The following is a 21,267-nucleotide window of genomic DNA, read 5'->3' on the forward strand; positions in this document are numbered from 1 at the left end:
GACGGGCGGAGCATTATAGCCTCATCCCCCTCGTCATTGTCCTTCACTACCTTAAAAAAAAAAAATAATAATAGAGAGAGAGGAACAATGGCTGGATAATGTGATTCACTATATCGTTCGAGCTATAAAAACGCTTCACACCGGAGCTAGTTAGAGCAGCGAGGGCTAGATCTAATTTCTAGATATTACCGGACGATTAGTATACTTACACGTGCGAATTAGAGTTGGTAACTGGCGGTAATCCGGTTTTATCGCTCAACGGCAAAATGATAAGTGCGACCCGATCCGACTTTCGCTAGTGGAGGAGGAATAGGGGGGTAGGGGTGGGGGTGAGGGACACGGGGCAGTTTTGGATGATAGGGGGGGGGGGGGTCGGTAAGTACGGTCTCAATGGTAGGGGGGGGAATGGTTGAGGGATGGAGGGGTGTGTTATAGGGTAGGGAGTGGTTCTGTGGAGGGGGGGGGAAGAGGTCTGCTTAACAGGGGACGGCTACGGTGGCAGATTCTTTCTACTCGTTATCATAATATTTTTAAGTGAGCGCAATAAGCTCCACACCTAAAATTTGTATTCACATTGTACTTGTAATTAGATGAATAATTGAGTTTTATGCCTGGGAGTTGAGAAACGGGGCGGACGCTACACTATATTCTTACCTATATTCAGTCTTCTAAATAGATGAAAGCAGATCATATTGTGACCTGTTACCTGGTTACATTTATCTAACAGGTAGAGTTCAAAACTGATGTAATAAACATATGTTCTGTGGCCTAATTCTTTATAGGTCTATAAAACCAAATCTTCACGTACAAAAGACAATTGGATGCTGCATATAACATAGTAGGCATAATTGTCTTCACTCTGTCTACACGATTATTTACGATCAAGGTAACATTTTCCGATGAAAAATATACATTTATCTACCTCTTTTTAAAGGTCTTAACCTTTGAAACCTTAGAATACATTCAACATAATTTTTGGGGGATAATAATATCCTGTATATAATGATTTAAAAAAGTTTCATATTTTCTTTATATATAACATTACGTAAATATTTGTTCAAAAGCTCAATACAGTTAATCCTTAAATGATTATGTGCTTTTTTCTGAGAGGAGAAGAATGGTGTTTACGGCAGCACGTCCATTCATTTCACACACAAAAAATTCAATTCAGTACAGATTTTCTTATTATTGCTCTGGCAAAAATAATGTGCATGGTGTGTGCGTGTGTGTGTGTGTGTGTGTGTGTGTGTGTGTACTCACCTAATTGTACTCACCTAATTGTGCTTGCGGGGGTTGAGCTTTGGCTCTTTGGTCCCGCCTCTCAACTGTCAATCAACTGGTGTACAGATTCCTGAGCCTACTGGGCTCTATCATACCTACATTTGAAACTGTGTATGGAGTCAGCCTCCACCACATCACTTCCTAGTGCATTCCATTTATTAACTACTCTGACACTGAAAAAATTCTTTCTAACGTCTCTGTGGCTCATCTGGGTACTAAGTTTCCACCTGTGTCCCCTTGTTCGTGTCCCACCCGTGCTGAAGAGTTTGTCTTTGTCCACCCTGTCAATTCCCCTGAGAATTTTGTAGGTGGTTATCATGTCTCCCCTTACTCTTCTGTTTTCCAGGGATGTGAGGTTCAGCTCCTTTAGCCTTTCCTCGTAGCTCAATCCTCTCAGTTCCGGGACGAGCCTGGTGGCATACCGCTGAATCTTCTCTAACTTTGTCTTGTGTTTAACTAGGTATGGACTCCAGGCTGGAGCTGCATACTCCAGGATTGGTCTTACATAAGTGGTATACAGGGTTCTGAAAGATTCCTTACACAAGTTTCTGAAGGCAGTTCTTATGTTGGCCAGTCTAGCATATGCCGCTGATGATATTCTTTTGATGTGGGCCTCTGGGGACAGGTTCGGTGTGATATCAACCCCCAGATCCTTCTCTCTATTTGATTCTTGCAGGATTTCCCCTCCCAGATGATACCTTGTGTTCAGCCTCCTGCTCCCTTCGCCTAATTTCATCACCTTACACTTTCCAGAGTTGAACTTCAGCAGCCATTTTCTAGACCATTCCTCCAGTTTATCCAGGTCATCCTGTAGTCTCTGTCTATCTTCATCCGTCTTGATTCTTCTCATAATTTTTGCATCATCAGCAAACATCGAGAGGAATGAGTCTATACCCTCTGGAAGATCGTTCACATATATTAGAAACAGGATGGGTCCAAGTACTGAGCCCTGTGGGACTCCGCTGGTGACATCTCGCCACTCTGATGTCTTCCCCCTCACCGTTACTCGCTGTTTCCTGTTGCTTAAGTACTCCCTTATCCACTGGAGCACCTTCCCTTTTACTCCTGCCTGTTGCTCCAACTTTTTTAACAGCCTTTTATGGGGTACTGTGTCGAAGGCTTTTTGGCAATCCAGGAAAATGCAGTCGGCCCACCCTTCTCTTTCCTGCCTAATTTTCGTTGCCTGGTCATAAAATTCTATTAACCCTGTGAGGCACGATTTACCATCTCTGAACCCATGTTGGTGGTGCGTTACAAAGTTATTTCCCTCCAGATGCTCTACGAGCCTTTTCCTCACGATCTTCTCCAGCACCTTGCATGGTATACAAGTTAAGGAAACTGGCCTGTAATTCAGTGCCTCTTGCCTGTCACCCTTTTTGTATATTGGGACCACGTTAGCTGTCTTCCAACTTTCTGGTAAGTCTCCTGTTTCCAGTGACCTGTTATACACCATAGAGAGTGGCACACTTAGTGCTTCTGCACCTTCCTTTAGTATCCATGGTGAGATTCTATCAGGCCCAACAGCCTTTGTCACATCTAGCTCCAGCAGACACCTTTTGACCTCATCACTGGTGAGGTCAAATTCCTCCAAGGTTTCCAAGGTTGCCGCCTCCTCATTTAGTGCAGGGGCTTCTCCTTGTTCTATTGTGAAGACCTCCTGGAATCTCTTGTTGAGTTCTTCACACACCTCCTTGTCATTCTCTGTGTATCTGTTCTCCCCTTTCCGCAGCTTCATCACTTGTTCCTTCACTGCTGTTTTCCTCCTGATGTGGCTGTGGAGCAGCTTTGGTTGGGTCTTGGCTTTACTCGCGATGTCATTTTCAAACTGTCTCTCTGCTTCCCTCCTCACTCTGATGTACTCATTTCTGGCCCTCTGGTACCTCTCCCTGCTCTCTGGTGTTCTGTTATTTCTGTAGTTTCTCCATGTTCTTTTACTCAGTTGTTTCGCTACCTTACATTCCTGGTTGAACCATGGGTTTTTCTGTTGTTTTTCGTTTTTCTCCTTTTGGACGGGGATAAACCTGTCTGCAGCTTCCTGGCACTTTTGGGTGACAATATCCATCATGACCTGCACATTCTTGTCTCTAAGTTCTGTTTCCCATGGTATTCCCATTAGGAAGTTCCTCATCTCGTCATATTTTCCTCTTCGGTAATTCAGTCTTTTCCCCTCCACTCCCATCCTTGGATAGGTTATCCCTACCTCCACCAAGTACTCAAAGGTCAGTACACTGTGGTCACTCATTCCTATGGGGGCTTCAACTTTGACTTCCCTTATTTCTGACTCATTTAGGGTGAATATTAAGTCGAGTCTAGCTGGTTCATCATTGCCTCTCATTCTTGTGGGTTCCTTGACATGCTGGCTCAGAAAATTCCTTGTTGCCACTTCCAAGAGTTTAGCTCGCCACGTATCTGCACCACCATGTGGGTCCCCATTCTCCCAGTCTATCTTTCCATGGTTGAAATCACCCATGATTAAGAGTCTTGAGCCATTCCTGCAGGCAACTGAAGCTGCTCTCTCTATTATATTAATAGTTGCCATGTTGTTCCTATCAAACTCCTGTCTAGGTCTTCTGTCATTTAGGGGAGGGTTGTAAATGACTGTCACTATTATCTTAGGTCCACCCATTGTTATAGTTCCTGTTATGTAATCTCTGAATCCGTCACAGCCCGGAATTTCCATCTCATCAAAACTCCAGTCCTTCCTTATCAGCAGGGCCACTCCTCCACCTCCTCTCCCTTCCCTCTCTTTCCTTACTATATAGTAGTCCTTTGGAAACACAGCATCTGTTATGACTCCTGACAATTTTGTTTCTGTTAGTCCTATTACATCAGGGTTTTCTTCTTGCACCCTTTCTGCCAGTTCACTTGCTTTATTGGTAATCCCATCAATGTTTGAGTACATTACCTTGAAGCTCACTTTCTTATATCCAATTTCACCCACACTCCCTACAAGTGTAGGAGGTTGTTCGATGGTCCTTGCTACTTGGGTAGGCTCCTCCTCCTGTGAGGTAGTTGCCAGGGGTTCAGGGGGAGGTGGGGTGGGGGGTGGAGGGCTTAGGTCTTCCTCAGGCCTGCTTGGGTCAGGAAGAAGTCCTGGGGGTGAGGGAGCAGGGATTGCTTGGGGAGAGGGCACGCCCTCCTGCGGTGTAGTTGACAGGGGTTTGGAGGGAGGTGGAGTGGGGGATAGAGGGCTTTGGTCTTGCTCAGGCCTGCTTGGGGCAGGGAGAAGACCAGGGGTTGGGAAAGCAGGGGCTACTTGGGGTAAGGGGAGGGGGAGGATTTGGGTTTCATGATGGGCATTATGCAGGGGCAAGGAAGGGTTTGTGCTGGGGGGTAGAGAGGGCCCTATTGGGTGGTGGACTGGGGTGTTGCATTCCCCCCTGGGGTTCCTGGGTTGCTGGATTGGGGTTCCCCACTCCCCTCTGGGATTGCTGGGTTGGAGGCTGAGGTTCCCTGGCTCTCTTCCCTCTCCTTGCGCCTTTTCCTTGCATCTGCTGCCCTTACTATCTCGTCTCTGGTCATGTCCCTCTGAACATATACCTCTTTGTAGTTCCTTGCATGCCTCAGTTTGTTCTTCCTTACTAGAATGTCCTTACTAGAATGAATGTGTGTGTGTGTGTGTGTGTGTGTGTGTGTGTGTGTGTGTGTGTGTGTGTGTGTGTACTTACCTATTTATACTCACCTAGTTGTGCTTGCGGGGGTTGAGTTTTGGCTCTTTGTTCCCGCCTCTCAACCGTCAATGAACTGGTATACCGATTCCTGAGCCTACTGGGCTCTGTCATATCTACATTTAAAACTTTGTATGGAGTCAGCCTCCACCACATCACGGCCTAGTGCATTCCATCCGTTAACTACTCTGACACTGAAAAAGTTCTTTCTAACGTTCCTGAGGCTCATTTGGGCACTCAGTTTCCACTTGTGTTCCCCTTGTTCACGCACCACTAGTGTTGAATAATTTATCCTTGTCTACCCTGTCAATTCCTCTGAGGATTTTGTAGGAAGTGATCATGTCTCCCCTTACTCGTCTGTCTTTCAGTGTCGTAAGGTGCATTTCCTGCAGCCTTTCCTCGTAACTCATGTCTCTTAGTTCTGGGACTAGTCTAGTGGCATCCCTCTGAACTTTTTCCAGCTTCGTCTTGTGTTTGCCGTCTTGAGTGTGTGTGTGTGTGTGTGCATGCGTGAGTGCGTTCGTGTGTGTGTGTGTGTGTGTGTGTGTGTGTGTGTGTGTGTGTGTGTGTGTGTGTGTGTGTGTGTATGTGTGTGTGTGTGTGTGTGTGTGCGCGCGCGCGCGCGTGTGAGTGTCTCTACTGACTCTTGCAAAATTTCACCTCCCAGATGGTACATTGTGGTCAACCTTTTGCTCCCTTCGTTTAATTTCATTACTTTACACTTTCCTGAGTTGAACTTTAGTAGCCATTTTCTAGACTATTCCTCCAGCTTGTCCAGGTCGTCCTGTAGTCTCTGTTTATCGCCATCTATCTTGATTCGTATCATAATTTTTGCATTATCAGCAAACATTGAGAGAAATGAGTCTATACCTTTTGGAAGATCGTTTACACATATTAGAAACAGGATGGGTCCAAGTACAGAGCCCTGTGGGACTCCGCTGGTGACATCTCGCTACTCTGATGTCATCCCTCTCACAGCAACTCGCTGTATCCTGTTACTCAGATACTCTCTTATCCACTGGAGCACCTTACCTTTTACTCCTGCTCCAACTTTTGTAACATCCATTTATGGGGTACTGTATCCCACCATACTGGGATACTGTGTGTGTGTGTGTGTGTGTGTGTGTGTGTGTGTGTGTGTGTGTGTGTTTTGTATCATCAGCTCATGCACAGTAAATAATCTGTAACACCACTCATTCTGGAGTAGTGAAAGCTAATTTACCAGACGTCACAACACTTGTTAATCACTATAGAAAGGGAAAGTCAATACAATGACAGTCATCAGGTGAAAGCATATGTGATCCAGGTGGCGACATTCATCAGGTGAAAGCATATGTGATCCAGGTGGCGACATTCATCAGGTGAAAGCATATGTGATCCAGGAGGCGACATTCATCAGGTGAAAGCATATGTGATCCAGGTGGCGACATTCATCAGGTGAAAGCATATGTGATCCAGGTGGCGACATTCATCAGGTGAAAGCATATGTGATCCAGGTGGCGACATTCATCAGGTGAAAGCATATGTGATCCAGGTGGCGACATTCATCAGGTGAAAGCATATGTGATCCAGGTGGCGACATTCATCAGGTGAAAGCATATGTGATCCAAGTGGCGACATTCATCAGGTGAAAGCATATGTGATCCAAGTGGCGACATTCATCACAGAAGCAAACAGTTGTCCACCTCACAGTGATGCCGCCTCCTCCCCCCTGATGGAGGCACTAGGGGCTGGGATCACATGTAAATGAGAGCTCTGATGGCCTCCTTGCGAGCTGGCCTACATACGGCCCATGGCTCTGGCAATACTGTCCCTCTCCCTCGTAAACCCCTCATACAGAAACTCCTCTCCCTCATCCATCCTCCCCCCCCCCCCCCCTCTCTTCCACATCCTCTCCTCCGTCTCCTCCCCCTTGTGTTCACTCAGTACAAACGTCAAAACCCATTACCTGGAGAAATGAATGTAATATCCAAGACCCACTGTAATGGAAAACAAGCTATGAATGCGTAATGAGGTGTACATAGATAAGCGATAAATATCTCACTTACTGGGCGGGTTGGTGGTGGTCCAGGACCGGACCTTACGACCAGCTGCGAGTTTCATTACTTGTAATAAATGTACTGATGTACTCAGTGAAGCCGGCCTCGCTAGCTGGCTCTCGGGGGATGGGGGGAAGGGGTGTTATGGGGGAGGGTGTTAGTGGTGGGGATGATGGAGGGGGTGTTAGTGGTGGGGATGATGCAGGGGGTGTTAGTGGTGGGGATGATGCAGGGGGTGTTAGTGGTGGGGATGATGGAGGGGGTGTTAGTGGTGGGGATGATGGAGGGGGTGTTAGTGGTGGGGATGATGCAGGGGGTGTTAGTGGTGGGGATGATGGAGGGGTGTTAGTGGTGGGGATGATGCAGGGGGTGTTAGTGGTGGGGATGATGGAGGGGGTGTTAGTGGTGGGGATGATGCAGGGGGTGTTAGTGGTGGGGATGATGTAGGGGGTGTTAGTGGTGGGGATGATGCAGGGGGTGTTAGTGGTGGGGATGATGCAGGGGGTGTTAGTGGTGGGGATGATGCAGGGGGTGTTAGTGGTGGGGATGATGCAGGGGGTGTTAGTGGTGGGGATGATGCAGGGGGTGTTAGTGGTGGTGGTGTTTGTGGTTGTGGTGGTAGATGAAAGGCAGAAGGTGTTGGTAGAAATTTTGATCTACATATTACATATCCTCTGTCTTTGTTTTTTACTTTCTAGTGTCACTGTTCAAATAGTTACTTGCTAGAGCCTTGCTCTAATACTTACTTCTTAGTGTCACTGTTCAAATAGTTACTTGCTAGAGCCTTGCTCTAATACTTACTTCTTAGTGTCACTGTTCAAATAGTTACTTGCTAGTGCCTTGCTCTAATACTTACTTCTTAGTGTCACTGTTCAAATAGTTACTTGCTAGAGCCTTGCTCTAATACTTACTTCTTAGTGTCACTGTTCAAATAGTTACTTAAAAGTGTCCACGTTCAAATAGTTTCGTGCTTGTATTTTTGCAAAAATAGTTACTTGCTAGTGTCTTTGTTCAAATAGCTACTTGCTAATGTCTTTGTTCAAATAGTTACTTGCTAGAGCCTTAGTTTAAATAGCTACTTAGTTTTTTCCTTATTACACTCATACCTCTTCTGCATGTCCTTGTTTTCATTAATTGTTCTGATTTTCATGTAGTTTGTGCGGTAAGAATTATATATGCAGACGACTTGATAACGATTGATAATGACTAGATAACAGACCGAAACGTCATCGTTTCTTCATTTTCTGATGTGTGGTTTGGTCATAAGATTATTTGTGTTGTTTAATTTATTGTTTGTTTAGTTTCTCGTTGTTAAACTGCTGTTGTATGACAGTGAGTGTATGATGTTGTTCGTGCATGACTATATGGTCGTATGACTGTGTGAGTGTATGATTGTGTGGGGTGTTTATCTGCGTAGATGTATAGCAGTGAGAGTGCAAGGGATTGAGTGTATGAAAGTGAGAATACATCATGTTGAGAGTACACGACAGTGAAAGATGCATGGAAGTGAAAGGTGGATGAAACTGCAACAACATGCCACTGGGTCTGCATGACAATGTGTGTGCATGACAGTATGGCACTGAAAATGAACACTGAGTGTATATATGTAAATGTAAGACTTGTAAGAGCGCTTCACTGCGCCGACGACCAGTTACAATATGAGGTTAAGGGGGAAAAAGAGTGTTTGATGTGTCTGAATATTAACCAACATTTAATACACCAATGCTAGTTTATCCTTAACAAAAATGAGTTACATGTGCGTACAATAACATTTTGGAAACAGGCAATTTAATTACATTTCAATAAGCGTCTGATGGATGCAAGTTTAAATGGATCAAAATATATATATATATTGAATATTCGTATTGTACTTTGCAGTTACTTTTTCCAAGAGACACTGAAGCGTTGTTGAAACCGCTGGTTCTCGCACAAACAACTGACATCTCTGGAACGACCAGGCCTAATTAGGCTGGTTTTTGCGCATTCCTGCCTGATATAACCTGATATAAGGTTATCATTCCTGCCTGATATAAGGTTATCTTTCGTGCCTGATATAACCTGACATAAGGTTATCATTCCTGCCTGATATAACCTGATATAAGGTTATCTTTCGTGCCTGATATAACCTGATATAAGGTTATCATTCCTGCCTGATATAATCTGACATTTGGTTATCATTCCTGCCTGATATAACCTGACATCAGGTTATCATTCCTATCTGATATAACCTGACATAAGGTTATCATTCCTGCCTCATATAACCTGACATTAGGTTATCATTCCTTCTTGATATAACCTGACCAACCCTGATAACCAGACCAATGCTAACCTAACCTGGGCCAGGACACGTCTAACTCTTGCACGTCCAACTACGAGCTCTGTACATCTTAACTCGATCATGGCAGATTAAGAGTATTTATTAAGCGTTTACGAACTCCGAAGCACTATTTTTATTATTTTTTTATTTTTTTCTACCACTGACGTGGCCAGACATTTACAATACTAACCAACATGTATACATTTTCTTCTGTCCTCCATGGACAGGGTGAGAGATCTGTTAAACATATAGTTCAGGGATTTATTGAACAATCAACCACAGAAGGTGATTGTATAGTGCTTTTAAAATGCTAAGCTAACCTACATACGTAAATACATAGATAAACAGATTTACTTATGCCCAACATAAAGTGTTCCACGTTTCTTTTACAGTGTCATTAATGTGCATTTACAAAGGTGAAATGTAATTCTGATCGTCTTCCACATATACTTTATACACATACATATACACACACACACACATATACATACATTTACAAATATACATACATATACATACATCTATACACACTCACATACATACACATACATTTGTCTCTTTTACTCGGACAGGGTGAGATAGCTGATAGAGAAACTAGTGTGCAATTAAGCACTTAACCACTGAAAGTGATTAAGATACTTTTACAAGCTCAGGTTATATAGTTACATTACAAAACATACATTGTATAATTGATAAATTACATGGTCAATCTAGGATACAAGTCCAATATATCATGAAGTGTTCCAGTACTCATGTAGTAGTTACAGAGTTCAGCATGCCTCAGCCCAGGAGGGCGAAAGTCAGTCAATATGGGACAGTCAACAAAATAATGTTCAAGTGAGGCACTATGCAATATAGTGGTCAGTATAGTGTGTAGTGTATAATACAGTATAATGGTCCGAAGCACTATGAAGTGACCCTCAACCCAAGCTTATTGTTGATATGGACGACCTCGTAGCGTTTTAAGACTCGTGAATTGCTTCGTATATATCAACAAAAGCCACCATTTAAGAGATAGAGGAACAAATCTCACAAGGTCACACGTAAGTATTTTGAATATCGACCGAAAGGGTGACTCAACTATATTTCTCTCCATTTAGCGTAGACGTGATGAATAGTTCTAGCCCAGCTCGATGTTACCAAAGCTGGTCTGACCTGCCTGTCGTGTTTCAGATGTGACGATGCTGTCAGCTATGGAGACTGCTGTCAAGTGTGACGTCGATCTCCCTCTCAACCTCAAGACTCATGTGAGTACACTTACACCAGCCGTGGCAGAACACCTGTACAGAGTTAGCACCTGTTCAGGGTGATGACCTGTACAGAATGATGAACTACAATTACATTAGCTTCCTGTAAAACATTTTGTTGTATTGACGTCGTGCTTCCGTCTTGCGTAAGGCCAGCAGGGCTTGAAAGCCAACCTTATATGCCTCGTAAAGTCGCAAATGCAAAATAATGTGGAAAAAGAAATGTTCAATAATGGAGGGGACAATTAAGATGGGATAAAGGAGAAATAGTGTAAGGCAAAAGATGACCATGCCAACAGAACCTGGAGAGTCTGTAAGGCTATAATTGTTATATTTGTTTTTTTTTATTTACTATAATTATGAATAAGATAATTATTTATAATTCTTCACTCTAATTATAAGAGTTGCGTACTACCGTTGCAAGATACAACTGAATTATTTTTTTAACTTAGAACTACACAAAATGTGGAACTGGCTTTCAAATTATTTTTCATATAATTAGCATTTAAAGGAGTCAATATTTATCTAATGTCGTTTTGTCATTAGCCATTCATTGGCAAAGTTTTCGAATTATTGAATGTGTTGAATATGTCAACATGGGAACTATTGTCGCTGGCACATATTGTTTTCTCCTACCACCCCCTTATATATGAAAGTGTTTACTTTATTTCATCTTTATTACAAAAAACTAGTTACATATGAGGTACAAAGAAGATTATGACAAATTGTTGAGTTCCTACATCTCCTGAGATGGGGAGCTGGAACCCTGAATGCAGCGTGCATTTCCCCCTCTATATCACCACGCTGAGGCGTTGGAAGCTCTAAGACTTCCAGCCCAAGAGCTTCTAGCTCTATATATATATATATATATGTGTGTGTGTGTGTGTGTGTGTGTGTGTGTGTGTGTGTGTGTTAAATATGACCGAAAAAGTAAGATTAATAATTCTAACACGAATTTTCTCAATATTTTTTATGTTTCTTTTTACTGTCAATGGTAATTGAAAAATCAATTCTCCAAAATTCAGTTTTATTTCTAGTCTGACGCGACGATTGAACGCGTTTCGTAATAACTTATTACATTTTCAAAGACTTTAGTTTACACACACAACTGTAACCTGAGAACACTAAACAAAGTCAGCTTATCCGTCATACCTATACTCGCATTTGGGTGATGTGATATGGTGCAACAGTTTTGGATGAGGTGAACAAACTTGTGACAAATACGAGACAGAACACGAAACTATTGGTATTAATTGGATATGAGAACATAAGAATGGAAGTAACTGCAGAGGGCCTATTCGCCCATACTTCCTCTTGATGCTTCTATATTGGTTCGGAGTCTTGAAGTGGGTAGAATATAGTTGTGCATTAATTGTCTGTTCATTGCTGGTGTTGACTTTTTGATGTGTAGTGCCTCGCAGATGTCGAGCCGCCTGCTATCGCTGTACTTATCGATGATTTCTGTGTTGTTTGTTAAGACTTCTCTGGTGATGGTCTGGTTGTGAGAGGAGATTATGTGTTCCTTGATGGCGCCCTGTTGCTTATGCAGTGTTAATCGCCTGAAAAGAGACGTTGTTGCCTATATACTGAGTTCTTTGGAGCTTACAGTCCTCAAGTGGGCATTTGAAGGCATAGACGACGGAAACCAACGTCGTCTATTTGGTTTCCGTCGTCTCTGCCTTCGTGTTGATAGGACTTTTCGAATTCCAATAGATGAAAACGTGACATTATTTTGGGTGGAACAGTCCATATTTTGCACGTACCATGCCGAGCAGCTACAGGTCTTGTCACTGCTAGATACACTTGTATATCACAGTGAATATAATTATTATTAACAGTAATGGTAATTAGAATTTACAAATTATCATCATTATTAATTCTAGTAATAATAATCAGCTATTATTAAAATAAAATTGATAATAAATTATAATATTAAATTTGAATTTATTATAAATTATGACAATTATTAAGAAGAGGAAAGGGAACTATCAGGAGACAGCGCCAAGCTATTACTACTATATAGCACTCGAGGATTGAACGCCGACCTGCAAGAAGCGAGATTTTCGCTCTACCGTCCAGCCCGAGTTGTTATTAAGAAACAAGTATTAAGTAATACTTTGTAAATAAACAATAATTATAACAATAATTATGTAATAATACATTAAGAAATAATTAATAACTCTTTGTAATAATTAAATGATTAATAATTTCGAAGAACTAATTATTAAGCAATAAAAATTTAATAATTAATAAGTAGTAATAATAAAAAGTAATACTTATTATTTGCATCAATTAATTATTATTTAGTAATAATTAATATGTGTTAACAAATAACTAATAATGACCGAAAACCCATTTAAAATGAATAATTATATATTAAGTTATCAATAATAAGAAATAATTAATATTTAGGTAATTATGAATTATTCAGTAATTATTATTATGTAGTTCATTATTAATATTTAAATATTAAGTTATATATAATTTATAACAATAATTGTCAAGTAAAAATTAATGAATTATAATAATGAAATATAATATAAAATGATAATAAAGTTAATATTTGTTATATTATTTATTATTTCATAAATTTTAATTATTTGTATTTAACAATAACAATTATTATTATATAATAATAAATAATAATGATTTTATATTAATAATAAATAATACTTATACATTAATAATAATAAATATTATTATAACATATTATTTTTGTTAATATTAGTACTAAATTATAACCACAGAGTTGTTACAATTATTTTCATCATTTTATTATATATAAATATTTATTAATTATTAATAACTAAATGAAATAACAGACACTGGCCGGGATATTCTTTCTCTTTCAACTTCCCTTTATTACCTCCCGTTCTATTCCCTTCTCCATCCTCCCCATTTCCGCCCTTCCATTCTCTCTCCCCCTCTTCCCTCCCATCTCTATTTTCAATTTTCTATCACTCCCTTTCTCCCTCCCCCTCCACTACACACCATCCCACAACCTTCCCCTACTCTCCCCTCCCTCTACCCTCCATCTTTCCCCTCTTCCCCGTCTGCCCTCCAACCTTCCAGCTGGCAGACATTTCCACTTAAAACTGAATTCATTTTTACTATTAACACATTTAGGTACATCTGTATTTGTGCAGCTGCCCTAGACTTTATGAAGGGGAGTACAGTGTGTCAGAAAGCTAGCTCCGTGGTGCAAAAAATCTCCATCACACAGGATGGTTAGTCATACAGAGGAATGTGATAAGTAGTCTGCACTGGCAGACTCCGGGAGCATTATGAGGATGTCATCAACACAAGAGTGAATAAGGTAGCAGTGATACTAAAAGTCCCCATCTCGCAGGATAGTTAGTCATACAGGGACATATGTTTTGTAGCCTGCACTGGCAAATTTTGTATGCAATATGATGATAACTTCAAGAACACGAGAGTGAATAAAGTAATTGCAAAGCTCCAGGTACCTCATGCCAACTAGTCTGAAAGGTCTAATAACTGGGAATTCGTTGATGTAGTGTGCGAGATCGTGCCGTAGTTCCTGCTCACAGAGTTTGCAACTGGAGTGCTCAGGATTGGGAGACCCGTCACCTACAGCCACCTGCCACAGGTAACGGTAACCCAACCTGATCCTTGCAACCACTGTGTCGCACAGTCTGGTGGACGTTTTGTGCTGCCCATAGATATAGGTTTCAGATCTGAACAAATCATAGCTTTTTATACTAGTGCTTTCAGATCGTTGGGAGTCAGTAATTTATTTCCTATCAGACCTGAGTGTTTGGACCAATACAGTTTTGACTGCAGAGATGGGGATACCTAGATCTAATTCAACTTCAAACTTGTTACACGCTAATTTGGCTGCAATGTCTGTCTCATTATGATGGGTTATATTTATGTGTGATGGTATCCAAACAAAGGAGATTCGAGACACCTATGTTCAGTAGCCTGCACTGGCAAATGAGATCTAGGGGCTTTTCACAGACTCTGATCAACCTGTATCCATCCCGTACCCCCAGATAATTCACCCTGCAAAGTTGGATGAGGCAAGCCCCAAGCGTCTGACCTCCAGCCTTCGACAGACATTCTCACTTATTGATATAGGGTACTAGGAAGAGTACCTGACGATGCACGGGATAATCGGGCTCTCTCCCCACCCCCATTCTCCCCCCCCCTGCCCATCCTCCCATCCTCCTCTAACTTTTCCTACTCCCTCACTTCCCTCTCATTTTTCACATTTCCCACTTCTCCCCACCCTCTCCATTTCCCTCCTCATCCTTTATATCCATACCCCTGCCTCCTTTTTCCCCTCCAATATATATATATATATATATATATATATATATATATATATATATATATATATATATATATATATATATATATATATATATATATGTCGTACCTAGTAGCCAGAACGTACTTCTCAGCCTACTATGCAAGGCCCGATTTGCCTAATAAGCCAAGTTTTCCAGAATTAATATATTTTCTCTAATTTTTTTCTTATTAAATGATAAAGCTACCCATTTCATTATGTATGAGGTAAATTTTTTTTGTTGGAGTTAAAATTAACGTAGATATATGGCCGAACCTAACCAACCCTACCTAACCTAACCTAACCTATCTTTATAGGTTAGGTTAGGTTAGGTAGCCGAAAAAGTTAGGTTAGGTTAGGTTAGGTAGGTTAGGTAGTCGAAAAACAATTAATTCATGAAAACTTGGCTTATTAGGCAAATTGGGCCTTGCATAGTAGGCTGAGAAGTGCGTTCTGGCTACTAGGTACGACATATATATATATATATATATATATATATATATATATATATATATATATATATATATATATATATATATATATACATATATATACATATATATATATATATATATATATATATATATATATATATATATATATATATATATATATATATATATATATATATATACATATATATACATATATATATATATATATATATATATATATATATATATATATATATATATATATATTATCGTACCTAGTAGCCAGAACGCACTTCTCAGCCTACTATGCAAGGCCCGATTTGCCTAATTAGCCAAGTTTTCATGAATTAATTGTTTTTCGACTACCTAACCTACCTAACCTAACCTAACCTAACTTTTTCGGCTACCTAACCTAACCTAACCTATAAGGATAGGTTAGGTTAGGTTAGGTAGGGTTGGTTAGGTTCGGTCATATATCTACGTTAATTTGAACTCCAATAAAAAAAATTAACCTCAAACATATTGAAATGGGTAGCTTTATCATTTCATAAGAAAAAAATTAGAGAAAATATATTAATTCAGGAAAACTTGGCTTATTAGGCAAATCGGGCCTTGCATAGTAGGCTGAGAAGTGCGTTCTGGCTACTAGGAACGACATATATATATATATATATATATATATATATATATATATATATATATATATATATATATATATATATATATATATATATATATATATATATATGGAACAGGTTCTCTTCGTCCTCTTTCCACCATTTCATCCTCTCTACAGCAGATCACCCCATCTTCCCCTAACCCCTTCTCCCCATCCCTATGGGCCCCACCATCGTCCTCCTCTTCCTCTCTGCTCCTCCCCCCCCCCCTTATTTCCATTGTACCTACGCTCGAAAAATGTATTATTCAGAAGCACTGAAACAACTGTATGGGTCTCTCGGCAAATGTATTACGATCACTGAACCCTGTAGCGGAATCAAACCAAATATATCATTCTTGACTAAGAAAATGTAAAGGGGGTGTCTATAAATGATATTTATAAAAAACATTTAACTTAGTCCTACACAGAGCAGCCTATGTTTGTCCCGTACCCTACACAATCACCCCTGCAAAGTTAGGTGAGGCTAGCTCTAAGCGTCTGGCCTCCTACTTTGGATAGACATAGAAACATATTCTCTATTATTGTAAAGACTAGGCAGGGTACCTCTGCGGAGCCCTGGATAGTCTGTCATTTCCCCACCTCCTATTTCACCCTGCTTCTACCTTCTCTCCATTGATCCCCTCTCTCCCATCCACTTGGTTACCCCCCTTCGTCCATCAACTCTATCCCCTCTCTCACCAGCACCCTTGTGCCTCCATTCGCCCCCTCTATCCCCAATACCCTTGGTCGTCCATTCCTCTTCCCTACTTTCCCCATTGTTCTTCCCCTTCCTTTACTAAAAAAAATATTGAGAAGCACTAAAACAATATAGGTCTCTTATCCCTCCCTCTCTCTATCCCATCCCCAATGCCCCCCCCCCCCCATCATCATCCTCATCTTTCCCCCTCCTCTTCTCTTTCTTTCAGATAATATATTATTAAGAAGCAATGAAACGATTTGTACGATTTATTATATTAACACATTTAGGTACATGTGCATTTGTGCAGCTTCACTAGACTATGTGAAGGGGAGTACAGTGTGTCACAAAAGCTGGCTACGTGATGCTAAAAATCACAGAGGATGGTTAGTCATACAGAGGCATTAGATAAGTAGTCTGCACTGGCACACTCTGGGTGCATTAAGAAGATACCATCATGAACGCAAGAGTGAACCATGTAGCATACTGTACGATTTTTTTTTTATTAACATATTAGGTACATTTGCATTAGTGCAGCTACCCTAGACTATATGAAGTGGAGTATAGTGTGTCAAAAAGAAGCTAGCTAGGTGATGCTAAAAAATCCCCATCACACAGGATGGTTAGTCATACAGAGGCATGTGATAAGCGGTCTGCACTGGCAGACTCCGGATGCATTTTGAGAATATCAACACCACAAGATTGAATAAGGTAGCAGTGGTAATACAAGTCCCCATCTCGCAGGATGGTTAGTCATACAGAGCCATGTGTTTAATAGCCTGCACTGGCAAATTTTGGGTATACTGTGAGGATATCTTCAAGAATACGAGAGTGAATAAAGTAATTGCAAAGCTCCAGGTACCTCATGCCAACTGGTCTGAAATGTCTAATAACTGGGCATTCAGTGATGTAGTGCGGGAGATCATGCCATAGTTCCTGCTCACAGAGTTTGCAACTGGAGTGCTCAGGATTGGGAGACCCGTCACCTGCAGCCACCTGCCACAGGTAACGGTAACCCAACCTGATCCTTGCAACCACTGTGTCGCACAGTCTAGTGGACGTTTTGTGCTGTCCATAGATGTAGGTTTCAGATCTGAACAAATCACAGGTTTTTATACTAGTACTTTCAGGTCGCTGGGAGTCAGTAAGTTCTTTCCTATCAGATCTGATTGTTTGGATCAATACAGTTTTGACAGCAGAGATGGGGATACCTAGATCTAATTCAACTTCAAACTTGTTACACGCTAATTTGGCTGCAATGTCTGTCTCATTATGATGGGTTATATTTATGTGTGAAGGTATCCATACAAAGAAGATTCGAGACCCTTTACTCTGTGCAGCAATTAGGTCATTTATAATTGGGAGTATGAGGTTCTTGCTGTCGATCTTCCAAGAGAAGTTTTCGATTGCTTGAAGAGCAGACTTTGAATCGCAGAATATTATTCCTCCTCCAATGTTTTTTAATGTGCTGGTTGTTAAATGTAATGCTGCTAGTTCTGCTTGTGTGGAGGTCAGCCAGTTGTTTAACCTGACACTGAGAGTCTTTGTGCAAATATTATTTCTATAAAACCTACATGCCGCTGCAGTCCGTCCATTAGAAGACTGGACTGAGCCGTCGGTGTAGACACAGTGCTCGTGAGATCTTAGACTCTCGATGGAGGAGGCAATTGTTTCAAGAGTGACAGCTTTGAGTAGAGCAAGATTCTCATTATCTTTCTTGGTGACAGGTGTGTATGATACTTGAATGGAGGGGTACAGATAAAGAGGAATATCATAGACAGGTAGATTGCACTTAAAAGGAATGTTAAGTTTAATGAGATTGTAAGCATTGTTTCTCAGCCAATTATCATAAAAGGAGTGAGTTGGTATGTCGGCACCAGTCAAAAGGGTGTTAACAGCACTAAATAATTTGTCTCTGAGCAATGCAGGAGATGTAGGATCTCTCATGACTTTAAGGCAAAAGGTAGTGTTAACTTGCATTATTCTCTCTAGTATGGTTGGAAGCTTCAGTTCTTCCCTCATGTTGATGATTCTTGTGCATCTTGGGGCACCAAGAATTATCATCATGGCCTCATTCTGTACTACTTCAAGTTTGTCCAACACAGAGGAGGGGAAATTAATTAAGTGCAGAGCATTATAATCAACGAGAGATCTAACAAACATCATATAGAATAGTCTAGCATATTTCATATTGATACCAATATTCTTACCAGTAAGTGTTCTCAATGGTTTTAGTCTTTCTTTTAACCTACGGTGTAGATCATTTACAATGTCACTGTTAATACCAACTCCAAGGTATTTGTGCTGCCAACACGTTTCAATGTTCTGGTTGTTGACCTTGAAAGCTATAGGGACATGAGTTTTCTCCTTGGGATGGAGAACTCTGGATTTAGTTATAGAGATAACAAGACCGCATTCAATGCTTTTTGCAGCGAATGAATCAAGTAGAGCTTGCAGTCTAGTTTGGGAATTTGCAACAATGCATATATCATCGGCATAACAAATGACGGCTTCGTCAGGTAGTGTGGGAATATCAATTGTTAATTTGTGCATCAGAACATTGAACAGTGTGGGACTTAGCACTCCACCCTGGGGTGTACCCAACTCAAAGGGTGCGATACTTTAACTAACACGGAAAACTCTTGGGTCATCTCAACCCACATTTCACATGTGCCCGCTCGTCCTACCACTTGGGCTGGACGGTAGAACGACGGTCTTGATTCATACTGGTCGGCGTTCAATCCCCGACCGTCCAAGTGGTTGGGCATCATTTCTTCCTCCGTCCAATCCCAAATCATTATACTGATCCCCTTCCAAGTGCTATATAGTCGTAATGGCTTGGCGCTTTCTCCTGATAGTTCCCTTCTCTCTCATTTTATTATATATATTTATATGATTTTTTTTTTCGAAAAATATAGGGAAGGGAGTACCACCTCTGGCTGGAAGAAGGGGGACCCATAGCCTCGGAGGAAACTACACATAACGCATTAGAGGGAATGTTTAGGTCCCCTCCAATACAGCTTCTGTGTGCTTTTCTCCTACCACGAATGGTAGGAGAAACCATTCTCCTACCTATAATCTCATGAATTATATGGTATATAATTTGTTTAAATATTTTTCTCTTTTACTTAATTATTTTTATATTTGTAGTAAATCTTCTCATTACTTAATTTATCTGTAAATTTATACTCCTATTTTCATTTATTGTATTTAAAATTAATATATTAATAACATGTATAATTAAATTGTTCCATTACTTTATTAATGTAATATGTACTATCAACATTTCATTATTAATATAAAAGCAAATTTTGTACTTAAATGTAACTACTTATGTTTGGTAATATATATATATATATATATATATATATATATATATATATATATATATATATATATATATATATATATATTCATATATATATATATATATATATATATATATATGTCGTACCTAGTAGCCAGAACGCACTTCTCAGCCTACTATGCAAGGCCCGATTTGCCTAATAAGCCAAGTTTTCCTGAATTAATATATTTTCTCTAATTTTTTTCTTATGAAATGATAAAGCTACCAATTTCATTATGTATGAGGTCAATTTTATTTTATTGTAGTTAAAATTAACGTAGATATATGATCAAACCTAACCAACCCTACCTAACCTAACCTATCTTTATAGGTTAGGTTGGGTTAGGTAACCGAAAAAGGTAGGTTAGGTTAGGTTAGGTAGGTTAGGTCGTCGAAAAAACATTAATTCATGAAAACTTGGCTTATTAGGCAAATTGGGCCTTGAATAGTAGGCTGAGAAGTGCGTTCTGGCTATTAGGTACGACATATATATATATATATATATATATATATGTGTGTGTGTGTGTGTGTGTATTTGTGTGTGTGTGTGTGTGTGTGTGTGTGTGTGTGTGTGTGTGTGTGTATCACGAAAATAAACACGTGATTAAAAATGTGACAGTGTCAGACCACGGAGGAAAATTGAAACAGGAATTTCCTAAAGTACTTTCGTATATTAATACATCTTCAGAAGGGGTGGTTTTACAGGTCGAGTACTGGACATAAATAGGCAGGAGAGAATGGTGGAGTGAGGTGAGGTACAATACGTGGACACTGCAGAGGGCCTATTGGCCCATCTGATGCAGCAACCACACACAGGCCCACACATGGATAATTATAGCATAAAATAGTAAATATTTACAATGAATTAGTGAGACAAATGTGTTCCAATGATCCTACTTAAATCGCCCTTTAATTGATCTATTAAAAATGGATCTAAGTTATATACACCACAGCTAATGTTCAAATTACTTTCTTTTGTGATCTGTATCAAAGCAGATTCAATTATGTTTCTGTTATAGGTGCTTTTACAATTCGTTATTGAAGAAGCCATCTCCCAATCAATTTGGTGAGCATCTTCTGACAGATGAACAAACATGTTTATATGTTTGCCATTCCTAGATGTACTTATTCGTAGGGAAGATTTTTCACTAAAGTTTAGTGTCTACAGAAAACCTACAAATAATTTATCTTATGTTCATTATTTTTCAGGGTATAGATACAATGTGAAAAGTCAATTTTTTCTTCAATGTATCTAAGAGCTATTCGAG

General features: G+C 40.2%; 1 protein-coding gene across 4 annotated transcripts in view; it reads left to right on the top strand.

Moving 5' to 3' along the window:
• Nucleotides 1-21,267, top strand: part of LOC123754899 (POU domain, class 6, transcription factor 2) — a 1,116,985-nt gene that overhangs the window by 183,766 nt on the left and 911,952 nt on the right. For all 4 annotated transcript variants that reach the window (XM_069332920.1, XM_069332921.1, XM_069332922.1 and 1 more), the window contains exon 2: nucleotides 10,479-10,552. In XM_069332920.1, coding sequence (XP_069189021.1) covers nucleotides 10,487-10,552 — 66 coding nt within the window. In that variant the 5' untranslated portion in view covers nucleotides 10,479-10,486. The remainder of the gene's footprint in view (nucleotides 1-10,478; nucleotides 10,553-21,267) is intronic.

Source organism: Procambarus clarkii, chromosome 28 (assembly GCF_040958095.1).
Source record: "Procambarus clarkii isolate CNS0578487 chromosome 28, FALCON_Pclarkii_2.0, whole genome shotgun sequence".
Taxonomy (NCBI): domain Eukaryota; kingdom Metazoa; phylum Arthropoda; class Malacostraca; order Decapoda; family Cambaridae; genus Procambarus; species Procambarus clarkii.